Here is a 16,135-nt window from a genome sequence, read left to right on the forward strand (position 1 = left end):
ACTTCTCCGATGGTCTGACAGGTTTTGAGTTGTTTTTTCTGTTCAAGTTCTAGTGTGGTTCTTCTGTGACGCGGCAAAATTTAACCTTTATTAAACTAGGCAAGTCAGTTAAGAACAAATTCTTATTTACAATGACGCCCTACCCCAGCCAAACCCAGATGATGCTGGGCCAATTGTGCACCGCCCTGTGGGAATCCCAATCACGACCAGATGTGATACAGCCTGCATTTGAACCAGGGACTGTAGTGACGCCTCTTGCTTAGCGATGCAGTGCCTTAGACCGCTGCACCACTCTGGAGCCCTGTACATTGCAATATGAATGTTCTATAGGCTGAGTTGTGAGGTGATTTCCCTCCGTTAAAGTCCTGCAATAAGAGCCGCGATTGTAATATTTGTGAAAACTCTTTATAATTGTGGTCTGTGGGTGTCAATGAGTAGGCTGGTACCCCCTGTCATGAACCCAAGATCCATAAGGCTGGTTCCCCCTGTCATGAACCCAAGATCCATAAGGCTGGTACGATATGTCATGAACCCAGACCCATAAGGCTGGTACGATATGTCATGAACCCAGGATCCATAAGGCTGGTACGATATGTCATGAACCCAGACCCATAAGGCTGGTACGATATGTCATGAACCCAAGATCCATAAGGCTGGTACGATATGTCATGAACCCAGACCCATAAGGCTGGTACGATATGTCATGAACCCAAGATCCATAAGGCTGGTACGATATGTCATGAACCCAGACCCATAAGGCTGGTACGATATGTCATGAACCCAGACCCATAAGGCTGGTACGATATGTCATGAACCCAGGATCCATAAGGCTGGTACCCCCTGTAATGAACCCAAGACCCATAAGGCTGGTACGATATGTCATGAACCCAGGATCCATAAGGCTGGTACCCCCTGTCATGAACCCAAGACCCATAAGGCTGGTACGATATGTCATGAACCCAGGATCCATAAGGCTGGTACCCCCTGTCATGAACCCAAGACCCATAAGGCTGGTACGATATGTCATGAACCCAGGATCCATAAGGCTGGTACGATATGTCATGAACCCAAGACCCATAAGGCTGATACGATATGTCATGAACCCAAGATCCATAAGGCTGGTACCCCCTGTCATGAACCCAAGATCCATAAGGCTGGTACGATATGTCATGAACCCAGACCCATAAGGCTGGTACAATATGTCATGAACCCAGGATCCATAAGGCTGGTACCCCCTGTCATGAACCCAAGACCCATAAGGCTGGTACGATATGTCATGAACCCAGGATCCATAAGGCTGGTACGATATGTCATGAACCCAAGACCCATAAGGCTGATACGATATGTCATGAACCCAAGATCCATAAGGCTGGTACCCCCTGTCATGAACCCAAGATCCATAAGGCTGGTACCCCCTGTCATGAACCCAAGATCCATAAGGCTGGTACCCCTTGTCATGAACCCAAGACCCATAAGGCTGGTACGATATGTCATGAACCCAGGATCCATAAGGCTGGTACCCCCTGTCATGAACCCAGGATCCATAAGGCTGGTACCCCCTGTCATGAACCCAGACCCATAAGGCTGTACATTGAAGGTGTGTTTTAGTCCTGAAGACTATACATCCACAGTGCAATATGCACAATATAAACACATTTTTTGGGGGGCATCAAATTAAACAAATATTTAAAAATGTATATAACAGTATTCCAACCTTGTTTCGAATTATCTCGTCCAAATGTAGTGCAATTCCAACAGATTTTATTTGGTGTCAAATGAACTAATTATTGTCTTTTGTTGAAGGTATTATATATGTTTAGCAACATAAAGTCCCTACAGGATTGTTGCATGATTCCACAATTTATATCCGTTTGCATCTGATTCAATGGGTAACTTTTATTTTGAAAACCGAACCGCCGATTTTACTATTGATGCTCAGGCAAATGTTGTTCACTACACACACACGCAATAAAGAGATCAGAGGGAGACTGTGTGAGAGGTGAATGCGAAGCAGGGATATTTATTCTCCCTTTTGTACTTTAACTATTTGCACATCATTACAACAGTGTGTGTAGACATAATACGACATTTTAAATGTTTGTTGATGATTTATTTCACTTATTTTTTGTAAACATATGTTTCCCATGGCCAATAAAGCCCCTTAAATTGAATTTAAATTGGTGAATGATCGACAAGAGAGATCAGGGGTATATTCATTATGGAAACCGTGTTTAAGAACTAAATGGAAGCAAACGGAGCAAAATTTGAGTTAATATTGGATAAATACAGGTAGGTCCCTCCACATTTCGTTCAGTCCGTTTATTAAACGTTTTGCAACTAGGCCCCTGGCAGAGAGATGAGATAACTTTGAATACAAGAGAGTTATGAGGACATTTTTTTATTGCCTGAAAATGGAAGCCATATGGATATATGAACATAATAACAAGCTAACTCACTTCCTCGTTACATTACGAGACTCACCGCAGCGAATGCACTCTTTTTTTTCTCAATCTCGCGCGCACACACACACGCGTTAACCCCGCCTGACCCAACACAGCCACTCAGCTGTAATCGTCAGTCCTGGTGCCATGCCAACAGTAACAACACAGCATTTTCCACTCACAAGAGTCAATCACAGATCAAACAATGAGCCAGATGTTTCACCGGATGGTGTTTGTTCAGTAGTTGTGTGTTCAGTAGTTGTGAGGTCAGTAGTTGAGGTTAGTAGTTGTGTGTTCAGTAGTTGTGAGGTCAGTAGTTGAGGTCAGTAGTTGTGTGACTGTGGTCAGTGGTTGTGTGATCAGTAGTTGTGTGGTCAGTAGTTGCGGTCGGTAATTGTGGTCGGTGGTTGTGTGGTCAGTAGTTGTGCGGTCAGTAGTTGTGTGGTCAGTAGATGTGTGGTTTTGGTCGGTGGTTGTGTGGTCAGTAGTTCTGGTCAGTAGTTCTGGTCAGTAGTTTTGGTCAGTAGTTGTGCGGTTGTGGCCAGTGGTTGTGTGGTCAGTAGTTCTGGTCAGTAGATCTGGTCAGTAGTTGTGTGATTGTGGTCAGTAGTTGCATAGTCAGTTGTGGTCAGTAGTTGCAGTCAGTGGTTGTGTGGTCAGTAGTTGCTGTCAGTCGTTGTCGTCCATTGTTGTGCTCGGTAGTTGTGGTAGGCAGTTGTTTGGTCAGTAGTTGTGTGGTCAGTAGGTGTTGGGTCGGTAGCTGTGGGGTCAGTTGTTGTGGTCAGTAGTTGAGTGTTTGGTAGTTGTGGGAAAGTGGTCAGTAGTTGTGTGGTCACTAGGTGTTTTCAGTAGTTGTGGTCAGTTGGTGTGGGCAGTTGGTGTGGTCAGTTGTTGTGTGGTTAGCAGTTGATGTCAGTAGTTGTGTGGTCAGTAGCTGTGGTCGGAAGTTGTGTAGTCGATGTGTGTGGTGTGTAGTTGCAGTCAGTGGTTGTGGGGTCGGTGGTTGTGTGACCGGTAGTTGTGCTCAGTAGTTGTGGTCGGTGGTTGAGTAGTTGGTAGTTATGTGGTCAATAGTTGTGTGGTCAGTAGTTGTGTGGTCAGTAGATGTGTGGTTGTGGTCAATAGTTGTGTGGTCACTAGTTGTTTGGTCAGTTGTTGCGATGTAAGTCGTTTTGGTCAGTTGTTGTGTAGTCAGTAGGTGTGGGCAGTTGCTGTTGTCATTTGTTGTGTGGTCAGTGGTTGTGGTCAGTAGTTGGGATCAGATGTTGGTGTGTAGGTGTGGTCATTCGGTGCGGTCGACGGGTGTGGTCAGCAGGTGTGGTCAGTAGTTGTGTGGTCAGTATTTGTGGTCGGTAGTTGCGGTCCATAGTTGTGTGGTCCGTCGTTGTCGTCGGTAGTTGTGTGATTGGTTGTTGTGTTGTTAGTAATTTCAGTCGGTAGTTGTGTGGTTGTGGTCTGTAGTTGTGTGGTCAGTAGTTGTGTGGTCATTAGACGTGGTCAGTAGTTGCGGTCAGTAGTTGTGTGGTCAGTTGTTGTGGTCGGTAGTTGTGTTATTGGTTGTTGTGTTGTTAGTAGTTTCAGTCAGTTGTTGTGTTGCCAAATCCCTCTATGCCCTCCGAGGAACCATCAAACAGGCAAAGCATCAATACAGGACTGACATCAAATCGTATTACACCGGATCTGACACTCGTCAGATGTGGCAGGGCTTGCAAACCATTACAGACTACAAGGGGATGCGCTGCCCAGTGACACAAGCATCCCAGACGAGCAAAACTACTTCTATGCTCGTGTCAAGGCAAATAACACTGAAGCATGCATGAGAGCACCAGCTGTTCCACAAGGCTGTGGGATCACACTCTGATGTGAGTCAGCTGATGTGAGTAAGACCTTCACAAGGTCTTACTGGGCCAGACAGATTACTACTTCCGGCGCCGACAGAGATGGCCGCCTCGCTTCGCGTTCCTAGGAAACTGTGCAGTTGTTGTTTTTTTACATGTTATTTCTTACATTGGTACACCAGGAAATCTTAGGTTTCATTACATACAGTCGGGAGGAACTACTGAATATAAGAGCAACGTCAACTCACCATCATTACGACCAGGAATATGACTTTCGCGAAGAGGATCCTGTGTTCTACCTTCCACCCAGGACAACGGATCGGATCCCAGTCAGCGACCCAAAACAACGACGTCGTAAAAGAATCAAACGAAGCGGTCTTCTGGTCAGGCTCCGGAGATGGGCACATCGCGCACCACTCCCTAGCATACTACTGGCCAATGTCCAGTCTCTTGACAACAAGGTTGATGAAATCCGAGCAAGGGTAGCATTCTAGAGAGACATCAGACTCTGTAACGTTCTTTGCTTCACGGAAACATGGCTCACTCGAGAGACGCTAACGGAGTCGATACAGCCAGCTGGTTTCTTCACGCATCGCTCTGACAGAAACAACCATATTTCTGGTATATTCCTTATGATTAACGAGACGTGGTGTGATCATAACAACATACAGGAACTCAAGTCCTTCTGTTCACCTGATTTAGAATTCCTCAAAATCAAATGTCGACCGCATTATCTACCAAGGGAATTCTCTTCGATTATAATCACAGGCGTATATATTCCCCCCTAAGCAGACACATCGATGGCCCTGAACTAAATTTATTTGACTCTATGCAAACTGGAAACCACATATCCTGAGGCTGCATTCATTGTAGCTGGGGATTTTAACAAGGCTAATCTGAAAACAAGACTCCCTAAATTATATCAGATTATCGATTGCGCAACCAGGGCTGGTAAAACCCTGGATCATTGTTATTCTAACTTCCGCGACGTTTATAAGGCCCTCCCCCGCCCTCCTTTCGGAAAAGCTGACCACGACTCCATTTTGTTGCTCCCTGCCTACAGACAGAAACTAAAACAAGACCTCCCGCGCTGTGGTCTGTTCAATGCTGGTCCGACCAATTTTATTCCACGCTTCAAGACTCTTTCGTATCGTCTGAGATTCCCAAAGATTGGAAAGCTGCCGTGGTCATCCCCCTCTTCAAAGGGGGAGCCACTCTAGACCCAAACTGCTACAGACCTATATCTGTCCTATCTATCCTTTCTAAGGTCTTCGAAAGCCAAGTTAACAAAGAGATTACTGACCATTTCGAATCACATCGTACCTTCTCCGCTATGCAATCTGGTTTCAGAGCTGGTCATGGGTGCACCTCAGCCACGCTCAAGGTCCTAAACGACATCATAACCGCCATCGATAAGAGACATTACTGTGCAGCCGTATTCATCGACCTGGCCAAGGCTTTCGACTCTGTCAATCACCATATTCTTATTGGCAGACTCAACAGCCTTGGTATCTCAAATGATTGCATCGCCTGGTTCACCAATTACTTCTCTGATAGAGTTCAGTGTGTCAAATCGGAGGGCCTGTTGTCTGGACCTCTGGCAGTCTCTATGGGGATGCCACAGGGTTCAATTCTCGGGCCGACTCTCTTCTCTGTATACATCAATGATGTCGCTCTTGCTGCTGGTGATTCTCTGATCCACCTCTATGCAGACAACACCATTCTGTATACTTCTGGCCCTACTTTGGACATTGTGTTAACTTCTTGAATCTACTTGAGACGCACATGTCCCAAGTAGGCACCTGGAAATGCAAATGCGCTACGCTAAATGCTAAATGTACTCGTTAAAACTCAAACCTTGATCAAAATTCACAAGCAGGGTATTAAATTAAAGCTACACTCGTTGTGAACCTAGCCAGCAAGTCAGATTTTTAAAATGCTTTTCGGCGAAAGCATCAGAAGCTATTATCTGATAGCATGCACCCCCCAAAATGCCAGCTCGACACGTAAACAACAGATTTTGCGATAGACGGCGCTACCCAAAACGCAGAAATAAAATATAAAACATTCATTACCTTAGACGAGCTTCTTTCTTGGCACTCCTATATGCCCCATAAACATCACTATTGGGTCTTTTTTTCGTTTAAATCGGTCCATATATACCCAAAATAGCTTTGTATTGAAGTAGTGTCATTCAGAAAAATTCATCGTTTTTAAACGCTGCGTAATTTTTTAAAATTAAAAAAGTCGACGATAAACTTTCACAAAACACTTCGAAATCCTTTTGTAATCCAACTTTAGGTATTAGTAAACGTTTATAATCTATCAAAACGATTACAGGGCGATGTCTCTTCAATAGGTCCTCACTTCAAAAACAATGCAATCTGATCTCTCCTTGAACTGCATCCGGGTGAAGACTGGAAAACTTGGGGTCAGACAGATGGATTTTCCAACAATTAATTCGATTGAAAATTAGTACAATGGCGCCATCGTGCGGAATTTGTATGAAGTGCAGGCAAATTTCCATTAAATTCTGTTGTCCTTTAACAACTGGTGGAAGTGACTTATGGAAATTATTTTTTGCTTTCAGAGAGCAGTTTTTCTTGCGTTTTTCAATGAAACACACGCTCTGTTATAGTCACAGCCGTGATTTAACCAGTTTTATAAACTTCAGAGTGTTTTCTATCCACACATACTAATCATATGCATATACTATATTCCTGGCATGAGTAGCAGGACGCTGAAAAGTTGCGCGATTTTTAACAGAATTTTCAAAAAAGGGGGGGGTAGATCTAACAGGTTTTAAAACAAAAGGCTAAGCTGTGTTCCAATATATTTCACTTGTGATTTTCATGAATAGGAAGATTTTCTAGGAAGATTTATGTCCGTTGCGTTATGCTAATTAGTGTCAGGCGATGATTACGCTCCCGGACCCGGGATGGGGAGTCACAAGAAGTAGTAAAGCATCTCCATCGGAATCGGCTTCCTATTTCGCAACAAAGCTTCCTTCACTCATGCTGCCAAACATACTCTCGTAAAACTGACCATCCTACCGATCCTTGACTTCGGTGATGTCATCTATAAAATAGCCTCCAACACTCTACTCAGCAAACTGGATGTAGTCTATCACAGTGTCATCCGTTTTGCCACCAAAGCCCCATACACTACTCACCACTGCGACCTGTACGCTCTCGTTGGCTGGCCCTCGCTTCATACTCGACGCCAAACCCACTGGCTACAGGTTATCTACAAGTCTCTGCTAGGTAAAGCTCTGCCCTATCTCAGCTCGCTGGTCACCATAGCAGCACACCCACTCGTAGCACGCGCTCCAGCAGGTATATCTCACTGGTCACCCCCAAAGCCAATTCCTCCTTTGGTCGCCTTTCCTTCCAGTTCTCTGCTGCCACTGACTGGAACAAACTGCAAAAATCACTGAAGCTGGAGATTCCCATCTCCCTCACTAGCTTTAAGCACCAGCTGTCAGAGCAGCTCACAGATCACTGCACCTGTACATAGCCCATCTGTTAACAGCCCATCTATATACCTCATCCCCATACTGTATTTATTTATCTTGCTCCTTTGCACCCCCGTATCTCTACTTGCACATTAATCTTCTGCACATTCTACCATTCCAGTGTTTAATTGCCATATTGTAATTACTTCGCCACCATGGCCTATTTATTGCCTTAACTCCCTTATTTGACCTAATTTGCACTAACTTTTTCTTTTTTCTACTGTATTATTGACTGTATGTTTTGTTCATTCCATGTGTAACTCTGTGTTGTTGTATGTGTCGAACTGCTATGCTTTATCTTGGGCAGGTCGCAGTTGCAAATGAGAACTTGTTCTCAACTAGCTTACCTGGTTATTAAATAAAGGTGAAATAAAAAAATGAAATAAAAAATGTGAGAATGCTGTTCATCGAGGACAGCTCAGCATTTAACACCATAGTACCCTCCAAACTCGTCATCAAGCTCGAGACCCTGGGTCTCGACCTCGCCCTGTGCAACTGGGTACTGGACTTCCTGATGGGCCGCCCCCAGGTGGTGAGGGTAGGTAACAACATCTCCACCCCGCTGATCCTCAACACTGGGGCCCCACAAGGGTGCGTTCTGAGCCCTCTCCTGTACTCACTGTTCACCCATGACTGCGTGGCCATGCACTCTTCCAACTCAATCATCAACTCAATCATCAAGTTTTTCGGACGACACTACAGTGGTAGGCTTAATTACCAACAATGATGAGACGGCCTACAGGGAGGAGGTGAGGGCTCTCGGAGTGTGGTGTCAGGAAAATAACCTCACACTCAACGTCAACAAAACAAAGGAGATGATTGTGGACTTCAGGAAACAGCAGAGGGAGGACCCCCCTATCCACATCGATGGGACATGCGCTGACCAACTGGCAAGTGTCTTCACTGACATTTTCAACCTCTCCCTGTCCGAGTCTGTAATACCAATATGTTTAAGCAGACCAACGTAGTCCCTGTGCCCAAGAACAGTAAGGTAACCTTCCTAAACAAATACTGACCCATAGCACTCACGTCTGTAGCCATGAAGTGCTTAGAAAGGATGTTCATGGCTCACCTCAACACCATCATCCCAGAAACCCTAGACCCACTCCAATTCGCATACCGCCCCAACAGTTCAACAGATTATGCAAATTCCATTGCACTCCACACCGCCCTTTCCCACCTGGACAAAAGGAACTCAGGGTTCAACACCATAGTGCCCTCAAAGCTCATCAATAAGCTCAGGACCCTGGGACTAAACACCTCCCTCTGCAACTGGATCCAGGACTTCCTGATGAGCCACCCCCTGGTGGTGAGGGTAGGTAACAACACATGCACCATGCTGATCCTCAACACTGGGGCCCCTCAGGGTTGCGTGTTCAGTCCCCTCCTGTACTCCCTGTTCACTCAAGACTGCACGGACAGGCATGACTCCAACACCATCATTACATTTGCTGATGACAACAGTGTCAGGCGTGATCAACGACGAGACAGCCTATAGGGAGGTCAGAGACCTGGGCGTGTCGTGCCAGGACAACAACCTCTCCCTCAGCGTGATCAAGACAAAGGAGGTAATTGTGGACTACAGGAAAAGGAGGACGGAGCCACGCCCCCATTCTCATCGATGGGGCTGTAGTGGAGCAGGTTGAGAGCTTCAAATTCCTTGAATTTGTCCACATCACCAACAAACTAACATGATCCAAACACACCAAGACAGTGGTGAAGGGGGCACGGCAAAACCTATTCCCCCTCAGGACACTGAAAAGATTTGGCATGGGTCCTCAGATCCTCAAAAGGTTTTACAGCTGCACCCTCGAGAGCATCCTGACTGGTTGCATCACTGCCTTTTATGGCAACGGCTCAGCCTCTGACCGCAAGGCACTACAGAGGGTAGTGCGAATGGCCCAGGCGGTGTCAGAGGAAGGCCTTAAAAATTGTTAAAGACTCCAGCCACCCTAGTCATAGACTGTTCTCTCTGCTACCGCACGGCAAGTGGTACCGGAGCGCCAAGTCTATGTCCAAGAGGCTTCTAAACAGCTTCTACCCCTAAGCCATAAGCCCCTGAGCCAAATGGCTACTGAGACTATTTGCAGTTCCCCCCCCCCCCCCCCCCCCCCCCACTCCCTAACCCCTCTTTACACCACTGCTACTCTCTGTGGTCATCTATGTATAGTTACTTTAATAACTCTATCTACATGTACATACCACCTCAAATAACCGGTGCTCCTGCACATTGACTCTGTATCGGTACCCGCCTGTATATAGTCTCACTATTGTTATTTCACTGCTGCTCTTCAATTACTTTTTTACTTTTGTCTCTTGTTCTTATCTGTATTTTTTTAAACTGCATTGTTGGTTAGGGGCTCGTAAGTAAGCATTTCAACATAAGGTCGACACCTGTTGTATTCGGCGCATGTGACTAATACAATTTGATTTGATTTGATTTCCGTTAGGGAACACCTACTCTGTGAGGTTAATGTGTGCATTGACTCAATTCGCCCTTGCACTCATCCTAAACAATGCCATTTTTTTTGTAAATTTGGCAAAGGCTAAAGTTGACAACAGATTCTAGTTTGGGAAACAGAAAACCGACTGAGATATTATGTTTCGTCAATGAGAATCTCGCTCCGTCTTCTCCCACTGACGGCCACTGGACTTCCTCTCATCACCATATTTGGCGACGGAAATACCAACCGGATGCTTCAGGTGAAACATCTGGCTCGTTGTTCAATCTGTGATTTACTGTTGTGTATGGAAAATGCTGTGTTGTTACTGTTGGCACGGCACCAGGACTGATGATTACAGGTGAGTGACTGTGTCGGGTCAGGCGGCGATAACGTGTGTGTGTGCGTGCGTGCGCACGCATGCGAGTCTCCTAATGTAACGAGAAAGTGAGTTAGCTTGTTATTGTGTTTGTGATTTTAACCGTCCTTTCGACCAAAGTAAACATCCAGATGAACACTTTTCCACATCCAGATTTCAAATGTCGTATTATGTCTACACACAGTGTTGTAATGATGTGCAAATAGGGAGAATAAATATCCCTGCTTCGCATTCACCTCTCACACAGTCTCCCTCTAATCTCTTTATTGCGTGTGTGTGTCGTGAACAATATTTGCAGGAGCAACAATAGTTGAATCGGCGGTTCGGCTTTCAAAATAAAAGTTTCCCATTGAATCTGATGCAAACTGATACAAATGGATTCATGCTACATTTGGACGAGATCATTTGAAAACAAGGTTGGAATATTGTTATATAAATTCAACAAAAAAAATAATAATTAGTTAATTTGACACCAAATAAAATATGTTAAAATGGCACTGTGTATGTATAGTTTTTTGGACTGCAACATAGCGTCAATGTACAGCCTTATGGGTCTTGGGTTCATGACATGAGGTACCAGCCTACTCATTGACACCCACAGATTACAATTCTAAAGAGTTTACACAAATATTGGCAGGACTTTAACTGTAGGAAATCACCTCACATTTCAGCCTATAGTGCCTGTTGAACATTCATATTGCAATGTACAGGGCTCCCGAGTGGCACAGCGGTCTGAATTGTGAGGTGATTTCCCACAGTTAGTCCGCAATAAGAGCTACGATGCTAATATTTGTGTAAACTCTTCAGAATTGTAATCCGTCACTACAGTCCCTGAAACGAATGCAGGCTGTATCACATCCGAATGTGATTGGGAGTCTCATAGGGTGGCGCACAATTGGCCCAGCATCATCTGGGTTTGGCTGGGGTAGGCTGTCATTGTAAATAAGAATTTGTTCTTAACTGACTTGCCTAGTTTAATAAAGGTTAAATGTTATTATTTTGTTTAATGAACTTATGGAATTGTGAGGTGATTTCCCACAGGTAAAGTCCTGCAATAAGAGCTAAGACGCCAATATTTGTGTAAACTCTTCACATTTCGTGGACCCAAGATCCAGCGGTTACGCTGTACAGTGCAATAGAAGTCTGCCCCAATGCAATTCTAATACAGCCACAATGGGACTTCAACTATGTTTGTGTGTCAAATTAACTACTCATTGTCTTTTGTTTAATTCATATAACAACATTCCAACCCTGTTCAGCATTATCTAATCCAAATATGGCATTATTCCACCATTTGAATCCGTTTGCATCAGTTTCAGCATGGGACTTTTATTTTGAAGTCGAACCGCAAATTCCATTGTTGCTCAACCTTATTCTAGCTAGCATCACACAGGTGCTTTTCCGACGGGATACAATACTCGCTTGTAACAAACAGAGCACGGAGAAGAGCAACGGTCGTTAGTCGAGATCTGCCGCGTCACAGAAGAACCACACTAGAACTTGAACAGAAAAAACAACTCAAAACCTGTCAGACCATCGGAGAAGTGAACTCGAACGAACCTGAGAGAAAACGGAGCCTTTGTTTTCAGAAGCAGCAGGGAGCAGAACCGGAGGAAAGATGATGAGTTTTCTACCATACTTCTCCGCTGAGACCTGGACCCTCCTGGCCCTCCTCATCACCCTCATTGTAGTGTAAGAACTTACATCAAATCAAATGTTATTTGTCACATTTATCGTAGTTAAAAGGTGTAGACTAACAGTGAAATGCTTAGTTAGGGGTCCTTTTCCAACAATGCAAGATAAGATATATATTGTATAATTCTCAAGAACATACTGATAGTTAACGTGTGTGTGTGTGTGTGTGTGTATGTGTGTGTGTGTGTGTACAGGTACGGGTACTGGCCCTATGGTGTATTCACTAAGATGGGTATCCCTGGTCCCAAACCCCTACCTTACTTTGGCACAATGTTGGAGTATAAAAAGGTTAGTACCCATTCAGAATAAATATCTCTCTCATATTTTAAACAACAGTGTTATTTCCCCCCATGTAAAACAATGCATTGAGAAGGAAAAAGAGGACTAGCCGGTTGTTTTAACAATAGATAAATACAAGGTAATATGAGACTTTGTGTTTGTGTTCCTTGACCCTGGGGGACCATAGAAAATAACAAACCCTCCTCAACTCTCACCTGTTTCAGGTGTGTTCTCTGTTCAGGTGTAGGACACACCTACATGGCCTCCTAGGGCATGCCCAGGCATGAATCAGCTGTTTTCTCTTTTTTCTATCTCTCTCTGCAGGGCTTCACTAACTTTGACACAGAGTGCTTTCAGAAGTACGGGAGAATCTGGGGGTGAGTTCAGTTGGCTGTACCGTACTAGGATGACTCACAACTGTACTATGCTCTTTCCTTTCAATTCATTCAGTTACTAGTTTTACCTGTCCAACATTACCCCAAACTCAGTAACTTAATCTGATTACATTCAGTTACTAGTTTTACCTGTCCTGCATTACCCCAAACTCAGTAACTTAATCTGATTACATTCAGTTACTAGTTTTACCTGTCCAACATAACCCCAAACTCAGTAACTTAATCTGATTACATTCAGTTACTAGTTTTACCTGTCCAACATTACCCCAAACTCAGTAACGTAATCTGATTACATTCAGTTACTAGTTTTTACCTGTCCAACATTACCCCAAACTCAGTAACGTAATCACAGTTGTCATGGTGACTGGTACCAGACTGTGTCTCTTCTCCTCCAATAGGAACCCTGATAACGATAACATATCCTGACGAAACAGGAACATAAACATTATAATTTCCCCTCTTTCCCTTAGTGACTGGAATATGTATATTTCATAGGGTCAAGCAATCAGAACCCAACACTACTATATATATAATAATATGATTTAACAAGAACCAATCAGAACCCAACACTAATATATATATAATAATATGATTTAACAAGAACCAATCAGAACCCAACACTACTATATATATAATAATATGATTTAACAAGAACCAATCAGAACCCAACACTAATATATATATAATAATATGATTTAACAAGAACCAATCAGAACCCAACACTATTATATATATAATAATATGATTTAACAAGAACCAATCAGAACCCAACACTAATATATATATATAATAATATGATTTAACAAGAACCAATCAGAACCCAACACTAATATATATATAATAATATGATTTAACAAGAACCAATCAGAAACCAACACTACTATATATATAATAATATGATTTAACAAGAACCAATCAGAAACCAACACTAATATATATATAATATGATTTAACAAGAACCAATCAGAACCCAACACTAATATATATATAATAATATGATTTAACAAGAACCAATCAGAACCCAACACTAATATATATATAATAATATGATTTAACAAGAACCAATCAGAACCCAACACTACTATATATATAATAATATGATTTAACAAGAACCAATCAGAACCCAACACTAATATATATATAATAATATGATTTAACAAGAACCAATCAGAACCCAACACTACTATATATATAATAATATGATTTAACAAGAACCAATCAGAACCCAACACTAATATATATATAATAATATGATTTAACAAGAACCAATCAGAACCCAACACTACTATATATATAATAATATGATTTAACAAGAACCAATCAGAACCCAACACTAATATATATATAATAATATGATTTAACAAGAACCAATCAGAACCCAACACTAATATATATATAATAATATGATTTAACAAGAACCAATCAGAACCCAACACTAATATATATATAATAATATGATTTAACAAGAACCAATCAGAACCCAACACTAATATATATATAATAATATGATTAAACAAATTTAAACTTGCGCCTCTTTTCAATGCTGGTTTGAACGTCATTGAGAAAACAGAGAAGTGTCAAAGATTTAAAAAAATTCGCAAACATCGTTTTCTGATCTTAAAGTAATCCTCAAAGTTATCATTTAGTTTTTCAAAAAATATCTGTAATCTGATTATAATATATTTTGCTTTTAATTTAACAGATTACAGTTACCGTTTTAAAAAAGAATCTATCTTCTTTACATGTAATCAGTTACTCCCCAACCCTGTGTGTTTCTCCTCTGTAATCAGTTACTCCCCAACCCTGTGTGTTTCTCCTCTGTAATCAGTTACTCCCCAACCCTGTGTGTTTCTCCTCTGTAATCAGTTACTCCCCAACCCTGTGTGTTTCTCCTCTGTAATCAGTTACTCCCCAACCCTGTGTGTTTCTCCTCTGTAATCAGTTACTCCCCAACCCTGTGTGTTTCTCCTCTGTAATCAGTTACTCCCCAACCCTGTGTGTTTCTCCTCTGTAATCAGTTACTCCCCAACCCTGTGTGTTTCTCCTCTGTAATCAGTTACTCCCCAACCCTGTGTGTTTCTCCTCTGTAATCAGTTACTCCCCAACCCTGTGTGTTTCTCCTCTGTAATCAGTTACTCCCCAACCCTGTGTGTTTCTCCTCTGTAATCAGTTACTCCCCAACCCTGTGTGTTTCTCCTCTGTAATCAGTTACTCCCCAACCCTGTGTGTTTCTCCTCTGTAATCAGTTACTCCCCAACCCTGTGTGTTTCTCCTCTGTAATCAGTTACTCCCCAACCCTGTGTGTTTCTCCTCTGTAATCAGTTACTCCCCAACCCTGTGTGTTTCTCCTCTGTAATCAGTTACTCCCCAACCCTGTGTGTTTCTCCTCTGTAATCAGTTACTCCCCAACCCTGTGTGTTTCTCCTCTGTAATCAGTTACTCCCCAACCCTGTGTGTTTCTCCTCTGTAATCAGTTACTCCCCAACCCTGTGTGTTTCTCCTCTGTAATCAGTTACTCCCCAACCCTGTGTGTTTCTCCTCTGTGATCAGTTACTCCCCAACCCTGTGTGTTTCTCCTCTGTAATCAGTTACTCCCCAACCCTGTGTGTTTCTCCTCTGTAATCAGTTACTCCCCAACCCTGTGTGTTTCTCCTCTGTGATCAGTTACTCCCCAACCCTGTGTGTTTCTCCTCTGTGATCAGTTACTCCCCAACCCTGTGTGTTTCTCCTCTGTAATCAGTTACTCCCCAACCCTGTGTGTTTCTCCTCTGTAATCAGTTACTCCCCAACCCTGTGTGTTTCTCCTCTGTGATCAGTTACTCCCCAACCCTGTGTGTTTCTCCTCTGTGATCAGTTACTCCCCAACCCTGTGTGTTTCTCCTCTGTAATCAGTTACTCCCCAACCCTGTGTGTTTCTCCTCTGTGATCAGTTACTCCCCAACCCTGTGTGTTTCTCCTCTGTGATCAGTTACTCCCCAACCCTGTGTGTTTCTCCTCTGTGATCAGTTACTCCCCAACCCTGTGTGTTTCTCCTCTGTGATCAGTTACTCCCCAACCCTGTGTGTTTCTCCTCTGTGATCAGTTACTCCCCAACCCTGTGTGTTTCTCCTCTGTGATCAGTTACTCCCCAACCCTGTGTGTTTCTCCTCTGTA

The 16,135-nt window shown here is 43.2% G+C and overlaps 2 protein-coding genes across 2 annotated transcripts in view; one reads left to right on the forward strand and one right to left on the reverse strand.

The window, feature by feature from the left end:
- LOC110518927 (cytochrome P450 3A27-like) overlaps positions 1–85 on the reverse strand; it is a 37,597-nt gene extending 37,512 nt beyond the window's left edge. The window contains exon 1 of the mRNA XM_036972882.1: positions 1–85. This exon is cut by the window's left edge and continues 146 nt beyond it. The gene's annotated coding sequence lies outside the window, so the exon portion shown is untranslated.
- An 11,908-nt stretch (positions 86–11,993) lies between these two features.
- LOC110511934 (cytochrome P450 3A27-like) overlaps positions 11,994–16,135 on the forward strand; it is a 32,312-nt gene continuing 28,170 nt past the window's right edge. The window contains exons 1-3 of the mRNA XM_036972865.1: positions 11,994–12,305; positions 12,503–12,596; positions 12,912–12,964. Coding sequence (XP_036828760.1) covers positions 12,232–12,305; positions 12,503–12,596; positions 12,912–12,964 — 221 coding nt within the window. The 5' untranslated portion in view covers positions 11,994–12,231. The remainder of the gene's footprint in view (positions 12,306–12,502; positions 12,597–12,911; positions 12,965–16,135) is intronic.

The sequence above is a fragment of the Oncorhynchus mykiss genome, unplaced genomic scaffold, assembly GCF_013265735.2.
Source record: "Oncorhynchus mykiss isolate Arlee unplaced genomic scaffold, USDA_OmykA_1.1 un_scaffold_196, whole genome shotgun sequence".
NCBI classification, from domain to species: domain Eukaryota; kingdom Metazoa; phylum Chordata; class Actinopteri; order Salmoniformes; family Salmonidae; genus Oncorhynchus; species Oncorhynchus mykiss.